The sequence below is a fragment of the Bombina bombina genome, chromosome 3 (assembly GCF_027579735.1).
Source record: "Bombina bombina isolate aBomBom1 chromosome 3, aBomBom1.pri, whole genome shotgun sequence".
NCBI lineage: Eukaryota > Metazoa > Chordata > Amphibia > Anura > Bombinatoridae > Bombina > Bombina bombina.
The window spans coordinates 73,637,889-73,656,676 of NC_069501.1; the positions used below are offsets into that span (position 1 = coordinate 73,637,889).

The following is an 18,788-nucleotide window of genomic DNA, read 5'->3' on the forward strand; positions in this document are numbered from 1 at the left end:
TGAATTCTAACAACATTAGTAGAGAAATTGTTGTCCCTTCATTGTGTCCTAATCCTAAGAATTCTCTGGAGAGATCTTTACATTCTTTGGATGTAGTAAGAGCTTTGAAATATTATGTTGAAGCTACTAAAGGTTTCAGAAAGACTTCTAGTTTATTTGTTATCTTTTCTGGTTCCAGGAAAGGTCAGAATGCTTCTGCCATTTCTTTGGCTTCTTGGTTAAAGTCTTTGATTCATCATGCTTATGTAGAGTCGGGTAAGTCCCCGCCTCAAAGGATTAAGGCTCATTCTACTAGGTCAGTTTCTACTTCCTGGGCTTTTAGGAATGAAGCTTCTGTTGATCAGATTTGCAAAACAGCAACTTGGTCTTCTTTGCATACTTTTACTAAATTCTACCATTTTGATGTTTTCTCTTCTTCTGAAGCAGTTTTTGGTAGAAAAGTACTTCAGGCAGCTGTTTCAGTTTGATTCTTCTGCTTATAATTTTAGTTTTTTTGATTTGGGTTGTGGATTATTTTTTCAGCGGAATTGGCTGTCTTTATTTTATCCCTCCCTCTCTAGTGACTCTTGCGTGGAAGTTCCACATCTTGGGTATCTGCTATCCCATACATCACTAGCTCATGGACTCTTGCTAATTACATGAAAGAAAACATAATTTATGTAAGAACTTACCTGATAAATTCATTTCTTTCATATTAGCAAGAGTCCATGAGGCCCACCCTTTTTGTGGTGGTTATGATTTTTTTGTATAAAGCACAATTATTCCAATTCCTTATTTTTTTATGCTTTCGCTCTTTTCTTATCACCCCACTTCTTGGCTATTCGTTAAACTGAATTGTGGGTGTGGTGAGGGGTGTATTTATAGGCATTTTAAGGTTTGGGAAACTTTGCCCCTCCTGGTAGGAATGTATATCCCATACGTCACTAGCTCATGGACTCTTGCTAATATGAAAGAAATAAATTTATCAGGTAAGTTCTTACATAAATTATGTTTTCCTCAAATATAAGCCTTGTTTGACAGGTATATTGCCAGATTGTCACAGGTTGGGAGCTCTGCCCCACTGTCCCTTTTTCAGCTTTTATTTAACCAAGACGGCCTGTCTCCACCTATAGCCCACGCACCCATTCTCATGACACAGCCAGACTACAACACACCCCTCAGGTCACAGCCCCACCTACAAAACCTTTTTGGCCATCTTCCACACGTATTCCTCAACTACCAGTCCCTGAAAGTCTCCAAAAAATGTTAGGAGGTATGCTAGTCTGCAGCTTGATGCCACTGGCAGGAGATAATATGTTTATACATGCAGTCCACATATTGGCAGTGGGTCGTGTGTTTCAGAACAAAGTCCCCTATTCTAATAAGTGCATTGCATGGATTTATGTGAAGGTTTTTAATTTGAGGCCATTTCAAAATCCTTAAAATTCCCAGAAATAACCTATTTATCTGAAGTCCTTTTTCAATTGGATCAAGTCTAAGCAGTCAAAGAAGTTCTCAGCTACTTAGCACCTGATCCGGATCTTCTTCTGGTAGGGGCAGATTACACCTTTTTTTCAAAAGGTCTGAGTTCAGTCCATTTGAGATCCATGGGTGTAAAAAAATGTTATTTCCCAGGGATTCAGAAAATGATTCAAGTCAGGGCCTTTCAGAGGAAGTTTTTTCTGTCCAACATTCAAAAGAATCCTGTAAAGGCTCAAGCCTTCTTTCAATGCATTCGGGATCTGGAACTCGTTCTGATGATTACAGTGTCAAACTGTATTCCTATTACTCAGTTTTACATGAGACCTCTTCATCTTTGCATGTTGAGTCCATGGTGCATAGGATTACTATCCTCTTTCTCAGAGGACGTTCTCTTTTGTGGTGAACAGATCACCAGTCCATTTCTTTTGGGGTGTTTTTTGTTTTCTTCATATGTTCTTAACAATAATCAGGAATTGTAGCCACCAATCAGCCAATCAGTAAGCGCTACCCAGGGTTCTGAACCAAAAATGGTCCGGCTCCTATGTTTACATTCCTGCTTTTTAAAATAAAGATAGTAAGAGAACAAAGTAAATTAAGTAATTATAATAATAAATAGGAGTAAATTATAAAGTTGCTTAAAATTGCATGCTCTATCTAAAGAAAATTTAAAAATGGGGTTTTGTGTCATTTTAAGGATTTTAGCTTTCCATTAAATGTGTAAGAGTTCTGTGCAATCTTCAGGGCTCTCCAAAGCTGAACTCTTCTGTAGGAGGAGTCTTATTTTCGCTTTCAATGGTTCAATGTCATGGCTGTGGGTTATATCTATCTTCAGGGAGGATCTCTCTATTCTTCAGTGACAGAGGTCTCCCATATATTATCTTGGGCAGATAAGAATCTTTGCTCGATTTCTGCAATTTATATCCCAGGTTTAAATAATTGGGAAGCAATCCCTTCATACATTGACTGCTCTCTACATCAGGAAGTGTTAAATCCGATAGTAGAACATTGGGGTCTTTCAGTTAGTTCTAATGGCTTCTCGTTTGATTTTCAAACTTTCAAGATATTTGACAAAATACAGAGATCCTCAATTAGAGTCAGTGGATGATCTATCATCCCCATTGTCTTTTCAACTGGCTTTAATTTTCCTCCAATTGTTATAATGCCCAGAGTTATATCTCAAATCATTCATGAGCAATAATCTGTTCTTATGATTGCTTCAGCTTGACCACGCAGAACTTGGTTTGTGAATCTGATTCTAATATCCTGTAGTCTACCATGACCTCTTTTTCCAAGTGACATTTTTCTCTCTCCAGACTTTTTCTTTCATCAAGATCTCAAGTCTATCAATTTGAAGGCTTGGAGATTATCCTGAACATGGAGTTTTTTCAGATAAGATTTTAGAAACCTTAATTCAAGCTAGAAAGCACATTGATAGAAAATGATATCACAAGATTTTGAAGTGTTTTTCTATTGGGGTGTGAGAAGATTGGGTTCAGTTGGCATTAAAATTCCTAGGATTCCTAATTTTTTTATAGGAAGCTTTTTGAATAAGAGTTTATCTGCAAACTCATTTAAAGACCAACTTTCAGCTCTGTTTGTAATATTTCACAAAAACATTGCAAAACTACCTAACATTCAGAATTTTGTTCAGGCCTCAGTTAGGATCCATCCTGTGATTAAGCTTATGTCTCAGTGATAGACTATAAATTGTTTTTTAGAATGTTGCTGTTCCTTTCTTTGAATCAATATATTCAATAGTCATCTGGTATCTTTATTAGAAAGTTTTGTTTCTTCTAGTATTGTCATCAGCTAGAAGATTTTCAGAGTTATCAACCTATGACATTCCTTATCTTATGTTCCACCAAGATGTATTTAGAATATTTTTTTATTTCTTTCCAAAGGTTGTTTCTTCTGATAGTATCACTCAAGAGATTGTAGTCCCTTCTCTTTTCCTAATCATCAAGAGTCTAAGGGGCCCATTTATCAAGCTCCGGATGGAGCTTGACCGCCCGTGTTTCTGGCGAGCCTGCAGGCTCACCAGAAACACCAGTTATGAAGCAACGGTCTAAAGACCGCTGCTCCATAACCTGTCCACCTGCTCTGAGGAGGCGGACGGATATCGCCGCAATTCAACCTGATCGAGTACGATCGGGTTGATTGACACCCCCTGCTAGCGGCCGATTGTCCACAAATTTGCAGGGGGCGGCGTTGCACCAGCAGCTCACAAGAGCTGCTAGTGCAATGCTGAATACGGAGAGTGTATTGCTCTCCGCATTCAGTAAAATCTTTCGGACCTGATCCGCGCTGACAGACCTTTGTTAAATAGGGGCCCAAGAATAGTCTTCTCCATAATTTGGATGTAGTATGAGCCTTAAAAAATGTTACCTTCAAGTTAATTAAGATTTTAGGCAATCTTCTAATTGATTGATTAATTTCTCCAGTATACATAAAGGCCAAAAGGCCTCAGCTGTTTATTTAGATTCTTGGTTAAAGCTTCTGATCCACAAAGCTTACTTGGAAGCAGATAAGCCTACTCCAATATGCATTACAGCCTACTCTTCCAGATATGGCTCTACATCCTGAACTTTCCAAATTTGGAAGGCAACAACATGTTCATCCTTCCACACTTTTTCTAAATTCTACAATTTTGATGTTTTTTTTGCATATTTGGAAGCGCTCCTTGGTAGGAAAGTTCTCCAGGCAGCAGTGTCGGTAAAATAGGTACCTCCCTTTTTCAAAAACATTTTGTCCCGCTCAACATTACTCATGGACTCCACATCTTGTGTTTTAGTTCTCATGCGTAATGGATTGTGGACTTTGACCACCTTATAAAAGAAAACAAAATGTATGCTTACAACTCAATGCAGAGTTTCAAAAAGAACCACATACCATAATTAACCTCCTCTATTGCTCACCCAATCCCTTCATCATTTTTAACCCTTACCTTGATATCTTCTAACACTAATAACACTAATTGCCCAGATTTTATTCCTTTCATCTCAAATAACCCTTTACCACAACCAAGTTACCCTATTAAAGCTCACCTGTCACCCCATTGATGTTAACCGTAACCACAACCTATCCTCAACATTGATTTACATAAATTTGAAGGGGTCAAATAGCCTTTGCAATAGGCTCCTTAAGACTTTAATTAAAAATGTTTCTACTAATCCACCTCCTAATTGTTTTTGCCAAGTGGAGAGGCATGGGTCCTTACTGCATATCTAAAGTGATATGAGATTGGATATCTTACTTATTTGTATCCAGGAGAATTTTCAGCCACTGACCACCATAGATAATTCTCTCACCAGCATTTACAAGGTAGGTTGAAATAAGTTAGGGCAATAAAAATGGCTCCATAATAAGTAAAACAAAATGCCACCATGCATAATAAAAAGTTTAGGGATCCATCCTCTACATCCTCTAGTAGAATATTATACAAATAAAAGCCATAAATATAATGTACATTCAGGTATACCAGGGTTTGAAGCAGACCTGGTTACTAAATTAAATTTACATGATACAACAAATTAGTCAACACTTCACGATATAGAATATAACTTATACTTATATGTTATATTTAAAAAATCTTGAAAACAGAGGTCTGTTACAGTCTCAAATTCATTCTAATTCATTTTATACCCTGGAGTACCATCATGCATTTGTTCAGGGATTTTCAAACCCGTCCTCAGTCCTCCCTAACAAGCCAGATTTTCAGGATTACCTTGGCTGAGAGTAGCTTAATGACATTTACTAATCAGCTGAATATTTCACCTGTGCTACAGTTCAGATATCCTGAAAATCTGGCCTATTAGTGAGGCCCAAGGACGGTTATTGTTGGGCGGTTTCCACTTACGCCCCAGAATCTCCCAAGCACAATTTAGACTTTGGCAAGCTAAGCGGCATTTGCCTTGTGACTGAAACAGTAGTTGAATCTGCTTTCCTAGCCTAGCCAGGGTAAAATATTGTCTAAAGATGGCAGTTAATCAAAGCACAGGCCAATGAATCAGTCTGCAACTTTCATTACATGGTTACAGTTTTACTCTTTCTCACCAAACCCGATGACAATATCGGTGGTAAAATAATGCTTTGACGTGACCAGCCTCCATTTAGCGGGAATTAACTACTGAATTGAATGCAGCACAGCATTCTTGATACAAAATATGCAAATGCATAGTCAGAAATATAATCAGTATATGCAAGCAATAATATCAAGCGAGGGATATTATAGTTACCGTAATACAGTCACGCATTTTTAGTGATATCCGGTAGATTCATATGAATGTACAACCAACTAGGGCCTCTGTTGGTTCTAGTTACCTTTGTCATTGGTGCATAAGAAAGGGATTGTACTGTCCTTATTGAATTATCAGTTTTACGCTAATTTATGCCTCCAGGCATCGTCATATGGTACATATTTATTATGTTAAATATATATTGCTCAGGTGTTGCTAAAAATAAAAAGCAATTAAGTTCTTCGGTTATTGGTTTCAATTGATAAAATGTTTCTTCACTTTCAGCCGTGCGCAAAGGGTACAGAATCCAAGCTGATAAAGAGAGAGATTCCATGAAGGTGCTTTACTATGTGGAGAAAGAACTGGCGCAGTTTGACCCAGCCCGAAGAATGCGAGAAAGATGTAAGACTTCTATATCCTCACAGAAAGGGACCAAGAGATGCTACTTTAGGCAAGATAATACACAGTTAGGCCAGTGTTTCTGAGGTTCTTGATAATGATTTTTATGTGAATTTGAGTCATTTCTTTTTTTTTTTTATCATAAATTGAACGCTGCCCACACAGTGAGTCACTAGCTTGGTTACCAGGTTCTCTGTTTTGTGCTGTCTTGTGGCTTACTGTAATTGCATTGAAGACAGCTTAATTTAACTCCTCACATGCCAGAGGAGACTGTAAAAAAACAAAATGTATACACTTGCAGGCCGTGTAGTGTAGCGAAACTATACTGTATATATATATATGTGTGTGTGTGTGTGTGTGTGTGTCACATGATTCTATGCTGCCATCAGTGATCAGCCAATTTCACTGAGATTTAGTTAGTCAGGGGGTCTGTTTCTGAGCTGTATTTATTGTCTGTCTACTGAAGATATTATTTTTACAGCAGGAAAGGGAGAGCAAAATATAGAGAAATATCAAGGGAAGGGAGAAATAATCAGCCAGGCTTGGGGTTTAGGCAAGCTATGGGCACCTATAGCAAGTGAGGAGAGACATTAGATTAAAATCCTAGGTTTGCATATGGGATTAGTGCATGTGTGGGTGAAGGTAAAGATGTGTGTGCTTGTGAGACAGCTTTGTGTGGAAGTGATAGAGATTGGTGTTCATGTCAGAGCACTGGGATGGTGGGAGAATTTTGTGCTAATGATCAGTTAGTGCCGGGGTTGTCACTGAGACAAGATGTTTCCTGCTGTCACTCAGCACTGCCTGCTGAGGCTAAAGCTCCCTCTGTAGGCTACTTGTATAATATTGCTACAAACACTGCTGCCATATAGTGCTCTGGACACGTGAAATTAATTGGGACATCCTAAAACATTTAATATGAAAATGGCTTAATGTAGCTTAATGAGTAAAAAAGTGGCCAAATGTTAATCAATTGCTACATAATTTTGCACAACCCAAGATTTTCACTATCCAAGCCTATCCTAGAAGTTTCATGGATTTTGGAATTCCACAAGGCAAATGAGTGACATTAAGCTTGTTTTTTAGGGAGCTTAATGTGGCTTAACGTACAAAATTGAACTTAGATGTTAACCAATTTCCACCAAACTTACCACAATACATTAATCTATGGATTCAAACATATTCTGAAAATTTCAGAACATTTGATAAAACATACCAAAAGTTATTCACATTTAACAATTTTTTTACAATCCTAAAACATTTAATGTGAGCAGCTTAATGTAAAAAGAGCTTAATGTACCAAAATTCACCTAAACATCGATCAATTGCCTTGAAACTTGGCACAAACTCAGTCTGTCACTTTCCAAACCTATCCTAGAAGTTTCATGGTATTTGGTTTCCCACAAGGCAAATGAGTGACATTAAGCTTGTTTTTTGGGGAGCTTAATGTGGCTTAACGTACAAAATTGAACTTAGATCTTAACCAATTTCCCCCAAACTTCTCACAATATATTAATCTATCTATTCAAACATATTCTGAAAATTTCAGGAAATTTGATAAAACATACCAAAAGTTATTCGCATTAAACAAATTTTTTACAATCCTAAAACATTTAATGTGAGCAGCTTAATGCAAAAAGAGCTTAATGTACCAAAATTCTCCAAAACTTCAACCAATTGCCTTGAAACTTGGCACAAACTCAGTTTTTCACTTTCCGAACCTATCCTAGAAGTTTCATGGATTTTGGTGTCCCACAAGGCAAATGAGTGACATTAAGCTTGTTTTTTTGGTGGAGCTTAATGTGGCTTAACGTACAAAATTGAACTTAGATGTTAACCAATTTCCCCCAAACTGCTCACAATACATTAATCTATCTATTCAAACATATTCTGAAAATTTCAGGATATTTGATAAAATATACCAAAAGTTATTTACATTAAACCATTTTTTTACAATCCTAAAACATTTAGGGGCCAATTTATCAAAGCTTCAACTGATAATAAGATGGAATCCACTAGAATCTCACGTCATATCTGATGCAAATGGAATCTGCCGTAATTATCAAAGTGTCAAGATCATAATATACATATATTGGTATAAATAAACACAGAGCAGTGACGTGCAGTGAGTTCAGAGACTGGTGAGGCAGTCGCTACGATACACCCGAGAAACATATATATGAACCCGATAAAGCCTTATACTGAGCAGCAAGGACTGTAATTGGCACTAATATTTATGCACCTCGGAACAGCTGAGCCTCTCACATTATAAAACACACTACTATATATGCTGGGCAGCAGCAAAGTCTGTAGTTGGCATTAATATAAGTACACCTGAATTTTCCCAATTAAAATACTGCTGTTTGGGCATTTTAGCGCTTACTTAAGGAAATGTGTTTATTATTATTATTATAAATATTTTTGTGTTTTTGTTTCCTTAAACCTTCCACTGTCATTAAGTAGTCTTATAACAGCCTTGTTACTTTCAACTTTCACTGTCACTAGACTAACTCTTAGCCTGTACATATTAATTTATTAAACTGTTTATTAAATTATTATATACAGAGTAGATTTAGAAAGGGTGACAGTGCACACAGTGAGCCGTTATAATTGATTTGCCTCATGATGGCAGGATTTAGCTCTGCAAATGTGGTGATTTCTAACTCTAATACCTTAAAATTCAACCTGCTGGCTGTTCAAGGCTAACCATGCTACATGACTGTCTTTAATTGTAGTTTCTGTAAATTCAAGCACATTAAAGACATCTATGTAGCAGAGTTATTCTTAAAAAAAGCCAGTAGAGTGGAATTCTGAGAGTTAGAATTTACTAAATGTGCAGAGGCAGAGCTAAATTACACATCAAGGGAGCTAAATAAATGTATTACTGTCAGACCTTAAAATACACTGTGCTGGCTTCTTCAAGGCTAATACTAATACATACATGTTTTTAATTATAGTTTGTGCTAATTAAAACAATTTAAAGTTAGTTATGTATCAGGGTTAGCCTTGAAAAAGCTGCAGTGTGCATTTTAAGGTCTAATAGTTAGAAATTACTGAATTTGCAGAGCTAAATTACATGCAAAGATATTTTCATTTTTTTATTTTGCTCCCTATGCATGTAATTTAGCCCAGAAAATATGTAATTTCCTACTCTCAGAAATTGCAATGCACCCCAGTGGCTTTTTCGGGGATAACCATGCTACATATCTGTCTTTAATTGTAGTTTCTGTCAATTATAGCAAATCAAAGACAGCTATATAGCTGGGTTAGCCTCAAAAAGCCAGCAGGTTGAATTTCAAGGTCAGAGAGATAGAAATTACTGAATTTAAAGATCTTAATTACATGAAAAGGAAGAACTCTCAAACCCTCCACCTGTCTCTCTCCTCCTCTCTCTTAGATTCTCCTACACTCTCTCACACTGTTTCTCTCCCCCTTTCCTCAACTTTCTAACACTCTCCCTCTCTCTCAGGTATTCCTTTTCCCTCTCTTTCATACAAAGTCTCTCACACACTTTCCCTCATGCAGTCTCTCACATTCTCTTTTCTCACACACTCACACTGACACAGACTCACATGCTGCCTCTATCACACAGTCTCTCACACACTCTCTCTCGTGCATTCTCTCACATTCTCTTTTCTCACACACTCACACTGACACAGACTCACATGCTGCCTCTATCACACAGTCTCTCACACACTCTCTCTCATGCAGTCTCTCACATTCTCTTTTCTCACACACTCACACTGACACAGACTCACATGCTGCCTCTATCACACAGTCTCTCACACACTCTCTCTCGTGCATTCTCTCACATTCTCTTTTCTCACACACTCACACTGACACAGACTCACATGCTGCCTCTATCACACAGTCTCTCACACACTCTCTCTCGTGCATTCTCTCACATTCTCTTTTCTCACACACTCACACTGACACAGACTCACATGCTGCCTCTATCACACAGTCTCTCACACACTCTCTCTCGTGCATTCTCTCACATTCTCTTTTCTCACACACTCACACTGACACAGACTCACATGCTGCCTCTATCACACAGTCTCTCACACACTCTCTCTCATGCAGTCTCTCACATTCTCTTTTCTCACACACTCACACTGACACAGACTCACATGCTGCCTCTATCACACAGTCTCTCACACACTCTCTCTCGTGCATTCTCTCACATTCTCTTTTCTCACACACTCACACTGACACAGACTCACATGCTTCCTCTATCACACAGTCTCTCACACACTCTCTCTCATGCAGTCTCTCACATTCTCTTTTCTTACACACTCACACTGACACAGACTCACATGCTGCCTCTATCACACAGTCTCTCACACACTCTCTCTCATGCAGTCTCTCACATTCTCTTTTCTCACACACTCACACTGACACAGACTCACATGCTGCCTCTATCACACAGTCTCTCAAACACTCTCTCTCATGCTGTCTCTCACATTCTCTTTTCTCACACACTCACACTGACACAGACTCACATGCTGCCTCTATCACACAGTCTCTCACACACTCTCTCTCATGCAGTCTCTCACATTCTCTTTTCTCACACACTCACACTGACACAGACTCACATGCTGCCTCTATCACACAGTCTCTCACACACTCACTCTCATGCAGTCTCTCACATTCTCTTTTCTCACACACTCACACTGACACAGACTCACATGCTGCCTCTATCACACAGTCTCTCACACACTCACTCTCATGCAGTCTCTCACATTCTCTTTTCTCACACACTCACACTGACACAGACTCACATGCTGCCTCTATCACACAGTCTCTCACACACTCTCTCTCATGCAGTCTCTCACATTCTCTTTTCTCACACACTCACACTGACACAGACTCACATGCTGCCTCTATCACACAGTCTCTCACACACTCTCTCTCATGCAGTCTCTCACATTCTCTTTTCTCACACACTCACACTGACACAGACTCACATGCTGCCTCTCTCACACAGTCTCTCACACACTCTCTCTCATGCAGTCTCTCACATTCTCTTCTCACACACTCACACTGACACAGACTCACATGCTGCCTCTATCACACAGTCTCACACACTCTCTCTCATGCAGTCTCTCACATTCTCTTTTCTTACACACTCACACTGACACAGACTCACATGCTGTCTCTATCACACAGTCTCTCACACACTCTCTCTCATGCAGTCTCTCACATTCTCTTTTCTCACACACTCACACTGACACAGACTCACATGCTGTCTCTATCACACAGTCTCTCACACACTCTCTCTCATGCAGTCTCTCACATTCTCTTTTCTCACACACTCACACTGACACAGACTCACATGCTGCCTCTATCACACAGTCTCTCACACACTCTCTCTCATGCAGTCTCTCACATTCTCTTTTCTCACACACTCACACTGACACAGACTCACATGCTGCCTCTATCACACAGTCTCTCACACACTCTCTCTCATGCAGTCTCTCACATTCTCTTTTCTCACACACTCACACTGACACAGACTCACATGCTGCCTCTCTCACACAAAGTCTCACACACACTCTCTCTCATGCAGTCTCTCACATTCTCTTTTCTTACACACTCACACTGACACAGACTCACATGCTGCCTCTCTCACACAAAGTCTCACACACACTCTCTCTCATGCAGTCTCTCACATTCTCTTTTCTCACACACTCACACTGACACAGACTCACATGCTGCCTCTCTCACACAAAGTCTCACACACACATTATATAATATAGAATTATAATAATACAATTGCTGTATAAAAAAGAAACTGTTGAGCTTCATACACAGACAGATTTCTTTCACATAGTATGTATTCATTTTTACTAAATCAAAAATACTCGCCTTGTTTCACTAATAATAAAGAGCTTTCCAGTTAGAAATAATTCCCATGCCATTTATTATATGGAGTTTATTTAATAGTTGGAAAACTCCCTCATGAGCAAACTAAGCACATATAACAATGTATATTAAACAGTCCCCATCATTCTCCTATTTATATACATTATATATTATATATATTTATATACATTTTGTTTATGCCAGTGAGACACCATTTGTGTACAACATACAAATGATGCCACTGACATTATATTTGGGACTTTTTAAGAAGAAACAAATCTGCAAATACCAATGGGATAGTTATCTCATATAAATTAATTACATGACAATGACTTAGTGATTAGCCAGTAAACATTAACTTTATTACTGGAAAAATGAAAACAGAACCAGTTACTACCACATTAGTCTAAAAAAGGGACTCAATTTGATTGGTAAAAACAAAAAAATAAAGTGTTAATGATGAAGAAAAACAGTGTATACCCAGATGTGTTTTCTGTTATGGAAAAATAGGATATTCTGCCCCCTCCCTTCCACTTATCAGGGTAAATTTAAAATAATTCATTAAAATACAAACTTTAGAAACACTAATACTACTCATGCTAATACTAAACAGTAAGGCAAACTATTTCCTGATAACATATGGGGTATGAGACCAACTGTAATTAAGCTTATTGTACTGGGTGCTCACAACAGTTATTTCTAGCTCTGACTAAAAGTAGTTATTCTAAACTAAGAAACTCACACAGTCTTTAAGTTCTAAAAGCCTTACATTTACTAACCTTGTAAGTTAGCTCACTTCTCAAGTCTGTTATGGAAGAGCCCTGGGAGAATGAGGGAGGAACTAACCTTTAACCTGCACTGCTATAAGTTATTTGTGGAAAGCAGGCAGCATAACGTTATTGCTAGGAGAAAAGATAGCACTAAGACAGACAGATCATAGAAGCTGATCGTCTCTGTGTGCTACACTGTTTAGAGGAGAACGCTGGCAGCATAACACACAGAGCTCAGCTAGCCCTGCAACCTGCATACAATGCAAATATTGTGCAGGATTCTCTATACTTTTAAGTTACAGGAGAAGGCTGAAGGGAGATACTGCAGTGTATTTTGTGCCTATTGCAGCAGCTACACAATTACACACCCTCAGCTCAGCAGTCAGATTCAGCACGGCCACACCTGCTCCTGCTGCAATACACTTTTTATTAGGATCATCATGATCTCTCCTCCTGGTCTGGGGCACTCCATGATTGTTAAGCAAGATGTGTTTACAATTTCATTCACTACAGTAAATTATGTGATGATCGTGATTTTTTCCTGATCAAAGGGACTGAAGGTGAAGAATCATTAGCGTTTCCATAGAGCAAGTAGTGTTAAACTTTAAAACTATTTGCTCTATTGGAAATGGCATGCAATTGATTCTTCACCCTAAGTCCCTTAGATCAGGAAAAAATCACGATCATCACATAATTTACTGAAGTGAATGAAATTGTAAACACATCTTGCTTAACAATCATGGAGTGCCCCAGACCAGGAGGAGAGATCATGATGATCCTAATAAAAAAGTGTATTGCAGCAGGAGCAGGTGTGGCCGTGCTGAATCTGACTGCTGAGCTGACCGGACCCACCATGACCATCTGTCACTTACCTCAGTGGCTAGTGCACGCTCCTCTGTTCGGCTCCTAGTGTCCTCTTCTGAGTCCTGACGTCCTGTCCACTGACTGACTCCACGTCCACTTCTACTCCTGGGCTGACAGTTGACTCACTCTCAGAGCAGAGCAGAGCACTCACATGCGGCTGCGCATCTATTTCCCGCCCGGCAACTCAGCCTAGAGACTCAGACATACTGATGTCTGATTGGCTGAGGGGCGGGCAGGCAGGGCTCCCGAGGCTAGCCTCCGGTGGGAGCAGTTATGGGCTGCAATAGAGACTGCTGCATTAGCTATTATTCCCCACTGGGTGGCAGTCTCTAAAGCAGCCCATAACATAACAGAGAATTACATTCATATTGCGCAATGGAAGGATAGCTGGCCTCTACCTTCTTGCACAATATGAATGTAGTAACTTAATATTATGTTATTTTTTTAAAACAATAAAATTGCAATAAATACTGAATTTGGTGCAGGGGTAGGGGGGGTCACCTTTTAATATGAAAAAAAAATGGAAAAAAAAAAAGCATTTTTTTTTTTTTTTTTTTTTAAATTTAGAAAAAAGGCTGTAATTCCAACATTGGCCAGGGGAGGCACTGCCTCACCTGCCTCTTATGAGTGCACGTCACTGACACAGAGACATGAAAGACAACATTGTTTAGAACAAAAAAAGGAATTTAGGGACATGTAAATATGTTTGCAAAAGATTTCTGACATAACACACACACTCACACATATATATATATATATATATATATATATATATATATATATATATATATATATATATATATATATATATACAAATTATGACACTTAGGGAAGTCTCCCTATGTGTGATGCAGGAATCCAGACATGGACCCGTTACTCAGTGTGCCTAGAGGGATATGTCTGCACCTCACTGACGAGGCCCACAATAGGCCGAAACGTACGTCTGGGGTTTTGCTGTATCTCTCGTTCAGAGAGGGATTGCCTGGTATTTCGGGGCTGGGCTGTACTGTGAAGTCAGGATCAGACTGATATGCTTCAGGAAAGTTCTTCTCTGTGAAAGGCACATGTTGGGCAAAAAGAGGCTGCTTCTTGGGTGGTAACTAGCCATAGAACAAGCTATTATGCTATTGTTCGTTCTCAGGTTGAGCGCTTCTCTCAGGAAAAACCTGAATAACTGCAACATTGATGACTGTTAGTTAACAACAGTCCGATGCTCATCGCACCATACTTGACGCACGTGTTTTTTTTTACAAATAAGAGCATTGTATGTGGATCCGCGGCAGCAATGTCTGGCGAGCATATTGACGCCTGTGAACGCACCGAGATTGACGCTTTGATAAATAAGCCCCCATATGTTTTACGATTGTAAAAAAACTGTTAAATGTAAATAACTTTTCGTATGTTTTATCAAATGTCCTGAAAATTTTAGAATATGTTTGAATAGATAGATTAATGAATGTATTGTGGGACGTTTGGGGGAAATTGGTTAACATCTAAGTTCAATTTTGTACGTTAAGCCACATTAAGCTCCCCAAAAAGCAAGCTTAATGTCACTCATTTGCCTTGTGGGACACCAAAATCCATGAAACTTCTAGGATAGGTTTAGAAAGTGAAAAACTGAGTTTGTGCCAAGTTTCAAGGCAATAGATTGAAGTTTTGGTGAATTTTGGTACATTAAGCTCTTTCTTCTGTTATGTGTGATCAGTCCACGGGTCATCATTACTTCTGGGATATAACTCCTCCCCAACAGGAAATGCAAGAGGATTCACCCAGCAGAGCTGCATATAGCTCCTCCCCTCTACGTCAGTCCCAGTCATTCTCTTGCACCCAACGACTAGATAGGATGTGTGAGAGGACTATGGTGATTATACTTAGTTTTTATGACTACAATCAAAAGTTTGTTATTTTACAATAGCACCGGAGCGTGTTATTACTTCTCTGGCAGAGTTTGAGGAAGAATCTGCCAGAGTTTTTTACTATGATTTTAACCGGAGTAGTTAAGATCATATTGCTGTTCTCGGCCATCTGAGGGAGGTAAAGGCTTCAGATCAGGGGACAGCGGGCAGATGAATCTGCATTGAGGTATGTAGCAGTTTTTATTTTCTGAATGGAATTGATGAGAAAATCCTGCCATACCGTTAAAATGACATGTATGTATACACTTCAGTATTCTGGGGATGGTATTTCACCAGAACTACTCTGCTAAAGGTCACTAATACTTTAATAACTATTTATCATGTTAAACGTTTTTGCTGGAATGTAGAATCGTTTACATTGCTGAGGTACTGTGTGAATAGATATTTGGGCATTATTTTCCACTTGGCAGTTTTTTGCTTGTAATTGTGACAGTTTCGTTTCTCTTCACTGCTGTGTGGGAGAGGGAGGGGCCGTTTTTGGCGCTCTTTACTACGCATCAAAAAATTCCAGTCAGCCACTTTTATTTTTCCTGCATGATCCGGTTCATCTCTGACAGATCTCAGGGGTCTTCAAACTTCTTTGAAGGGAGGTAACTTCTCTCAGCAGAGCTGTGAGAATTCTTATAGTGACTGTGCATAAAAACGTTGCTTTGTACTTTTTATGTCAAATTTAATTATTGTTATTTTACTAATGGGAACAAACCTTTGCTAAGAGTTGTGTTGTTTTAAAGTTTGATGCTATAACTGTTTTTCAGTTCATTATTTCAACTGTTATTTAATCGTTTAGTACCTCTTTGAGGCACAGTATTTTTTTGCTAAAAAAGATTATAACCAAGTTGTAAGTTTTTTGCTAGTGTGTTAAACATGTCTGACTCAGAGGAAGATATCTGTGTCATTTGTTCCAATGCCAAGGTGGAGCCCAATAGAAATTTATGTACTAACTGTATTGATGCTACTTTAAATAAAAGTCAATCTGTACAATGTGAACAAATTTCACCAAACAGCGAGGGGAGAGTTATGCCGACTAACTCGCCTCACGCGGCAGTACCTGCATCTCCCGCCCGGGAGGTGCGTGATATTATGGCGCCTAGTACATCTGGGCGGCCATTACAGATAACATTACAAGATATGGCTACTGTTATGACTGAAGTTTTGTCTAAATTACCAGAACTAAGAGGCAAGCGTGATCACTCTGGGGTGAGAACAGAGTGCGCTGACAATGCTAGGGCCATGTCTGATACTGCGTCACAGCTCGCAGAGCATGAGGACGGAGAGCTTCATTCTGTGGGTGACGGTTCTGATCCAAACAAATTGGACTCAGATATTTCAAATTTTAAATTTAAATTGGAGAACCTCCGTGTATTACTAGGGGAGGTCTTAGCAGCTCTTAACGATTGTAACACCGTTGCAATACCAGAGAAACTGTGTAGGTTGGATAAATACTTTGCGGTACCGGCGAGTACTGACGTTTTTCCTATACCTAAGAGACTAACTGAAATTGTTACTAAGGAGTGGGATAGACCCGGTGTGCCGTTCTCACCCCCTCCAATATTTAGAAAGATGTTCCCAATAGACGCCACCACTAGGGACTTATGGCAGACGGTCCCCAAGGTGGAGGGAGCAGTTTCTACTTTAGCTAAGCGTACCACTATCCCGGTGGAGGATAGCTGTGCTTTTTCAGATCCAATGGATAAAAAGTTAGAGGGTTACCTTAAGAAAATGTTTGTTCAACAAGGTTTTATATTACAACCCCTTGCATGTATCGCGCCGATTACGGCTGCGGCAGCATTTTGGATTGAGTCGCTGGAAGAGAACCTTAGTTCATCTACGCTAGACGACATTACGGACAGGCTTAGAGTCCTTAAACTAGCTAATTCTTTCATTTCGGAGGCCGTAGTACATTTAACTAAACTTACGGCTAAGAACTCAGGATTCGCCATACAGGCACGTAGGGCTCTGTGGCTAAAATCCTGGTCAGCTGATGTGACTTCTAAGTCCAAATTACTTAATATACCTTTCAAGGGGCAGTCTTTATTTGGGCCCGGTTTGAAAGAAATTATCGCTGACATTACAGGTGGTAAGGGCCACGCCCTACCTCAAGACAAAGCCAAAGCTAAGGCTAGACAGTCTAATTTTCGGCCCTTTCGGAATTTCAAAACAGGAGCAGCATCAACCTCCACTGCACCAAAACAGGAAGGAGCTGTTGCTCGTTACAGGCAAGGCTGGAAGCCTAACCAGTCCTGGAACAAGAGCAAGCAGGCCAGGAAACCTGCTGCTGCCCCAAAGACAGCATGAACCGAGAGCCCCCGATCCGGGACCGGATCTAGTGGGGGGCAGACTCTCTCTCTTTGCCCAGGCCTGGGCAAGAGATGTTCAGGATCCCTGGGCTCTAGAGATCATATCTCAGGGATACCTTCTAGACTTCAAACTATCTCCCCCAAGAGGGAGATTTCATCTGTCAAGGCTGTCAACAAACCAGATAAAGAAAGAAGCGTTTCTACGCTGCGTACAAGATCTGTTATTAATGGGAGTGATCCATCCGGTTCCGCGGTCGGAACAAGGACAAGGGTTCTACTCAAACCTGTTTGTGGTTCCCAAAAAAGAGGGAACTTTCAGGCCAATCTTAGATTTAAAGATTCTAAACAAATTCCTAAGAGTTCCATCGTTCAAAATGGAAACTATTCGGACAATCTTACCCATGATCCAAGAGGGTCAGTACATGACCACAGTGGATTTAAAGGATGCTTACCTTCACATACCGATCCACAAAGATCATCACCGGTACCTAAGGTTTGCCTTCTTAGACAGGCACTACCAGTTTGTAGCTCTTCCATTCGGACTGGCTACGGCTCCAAGAATCTTCACAAAGGTTCTGGGTGCCCTTCTAGCGGTACTAAGACCGCGAGGGATTTCGGTAGCTCCGTACCTAGACGACATTCTAATACAAGCTTCAAGCTTTCAAACTGCCAAGTCTCATACAGAGTTGGTTCTGGCATTTCTAAGGTCGCATGGATGGAAAGTGAACGAAAAGAAGAGTTCTCTTTTTCCTCTCACAAGAGTTCCATTCTTGGGGACTCTTATAGATTCTGTAGAAATGAAGATTTACCTGACAGAAGACAGGTTAACAAAGCTTCAAAATGCATGCCGCGTCCTTCATTCCATTCAACACCCGTCAGTAGCTCAATGCATGGAGGTGATCGGCTTAATGGTAGCGGCAATGGACATAGTACCTTTTGCACGCCTACACCTCAGACCGCTGCAATTATGCATGCTAAGTCAGT

At 39.7% G+C, this 18,788-nt stretch overlaps 1 protein-coding gene across 2 annotated transcripts in view; it reads left to right on the forward strand.

Annotated features, from left to right (window-relative positions):
• The window catches only part of ILDR2 (immunoglobulin like domain containing receptor 2), a 988,453-nt gene that overhangs the window by 924,886 nt on the left and 44,779 nt on the right, over positions 1–18,788 (forward strand). For both annotated transcript variants that reach the window (XM_053705868.1, XM_053705867.1), the window contains exon 7: positions 5,982–6,098. In XM_053705868.1, coding sequence (XP_053561843.1) covers positions 5,982–6,098 — 117 coding nt within the window. The remainder of the gene's footprint in view (positions 1–5,981; positions 6,099–18,788) is intronic.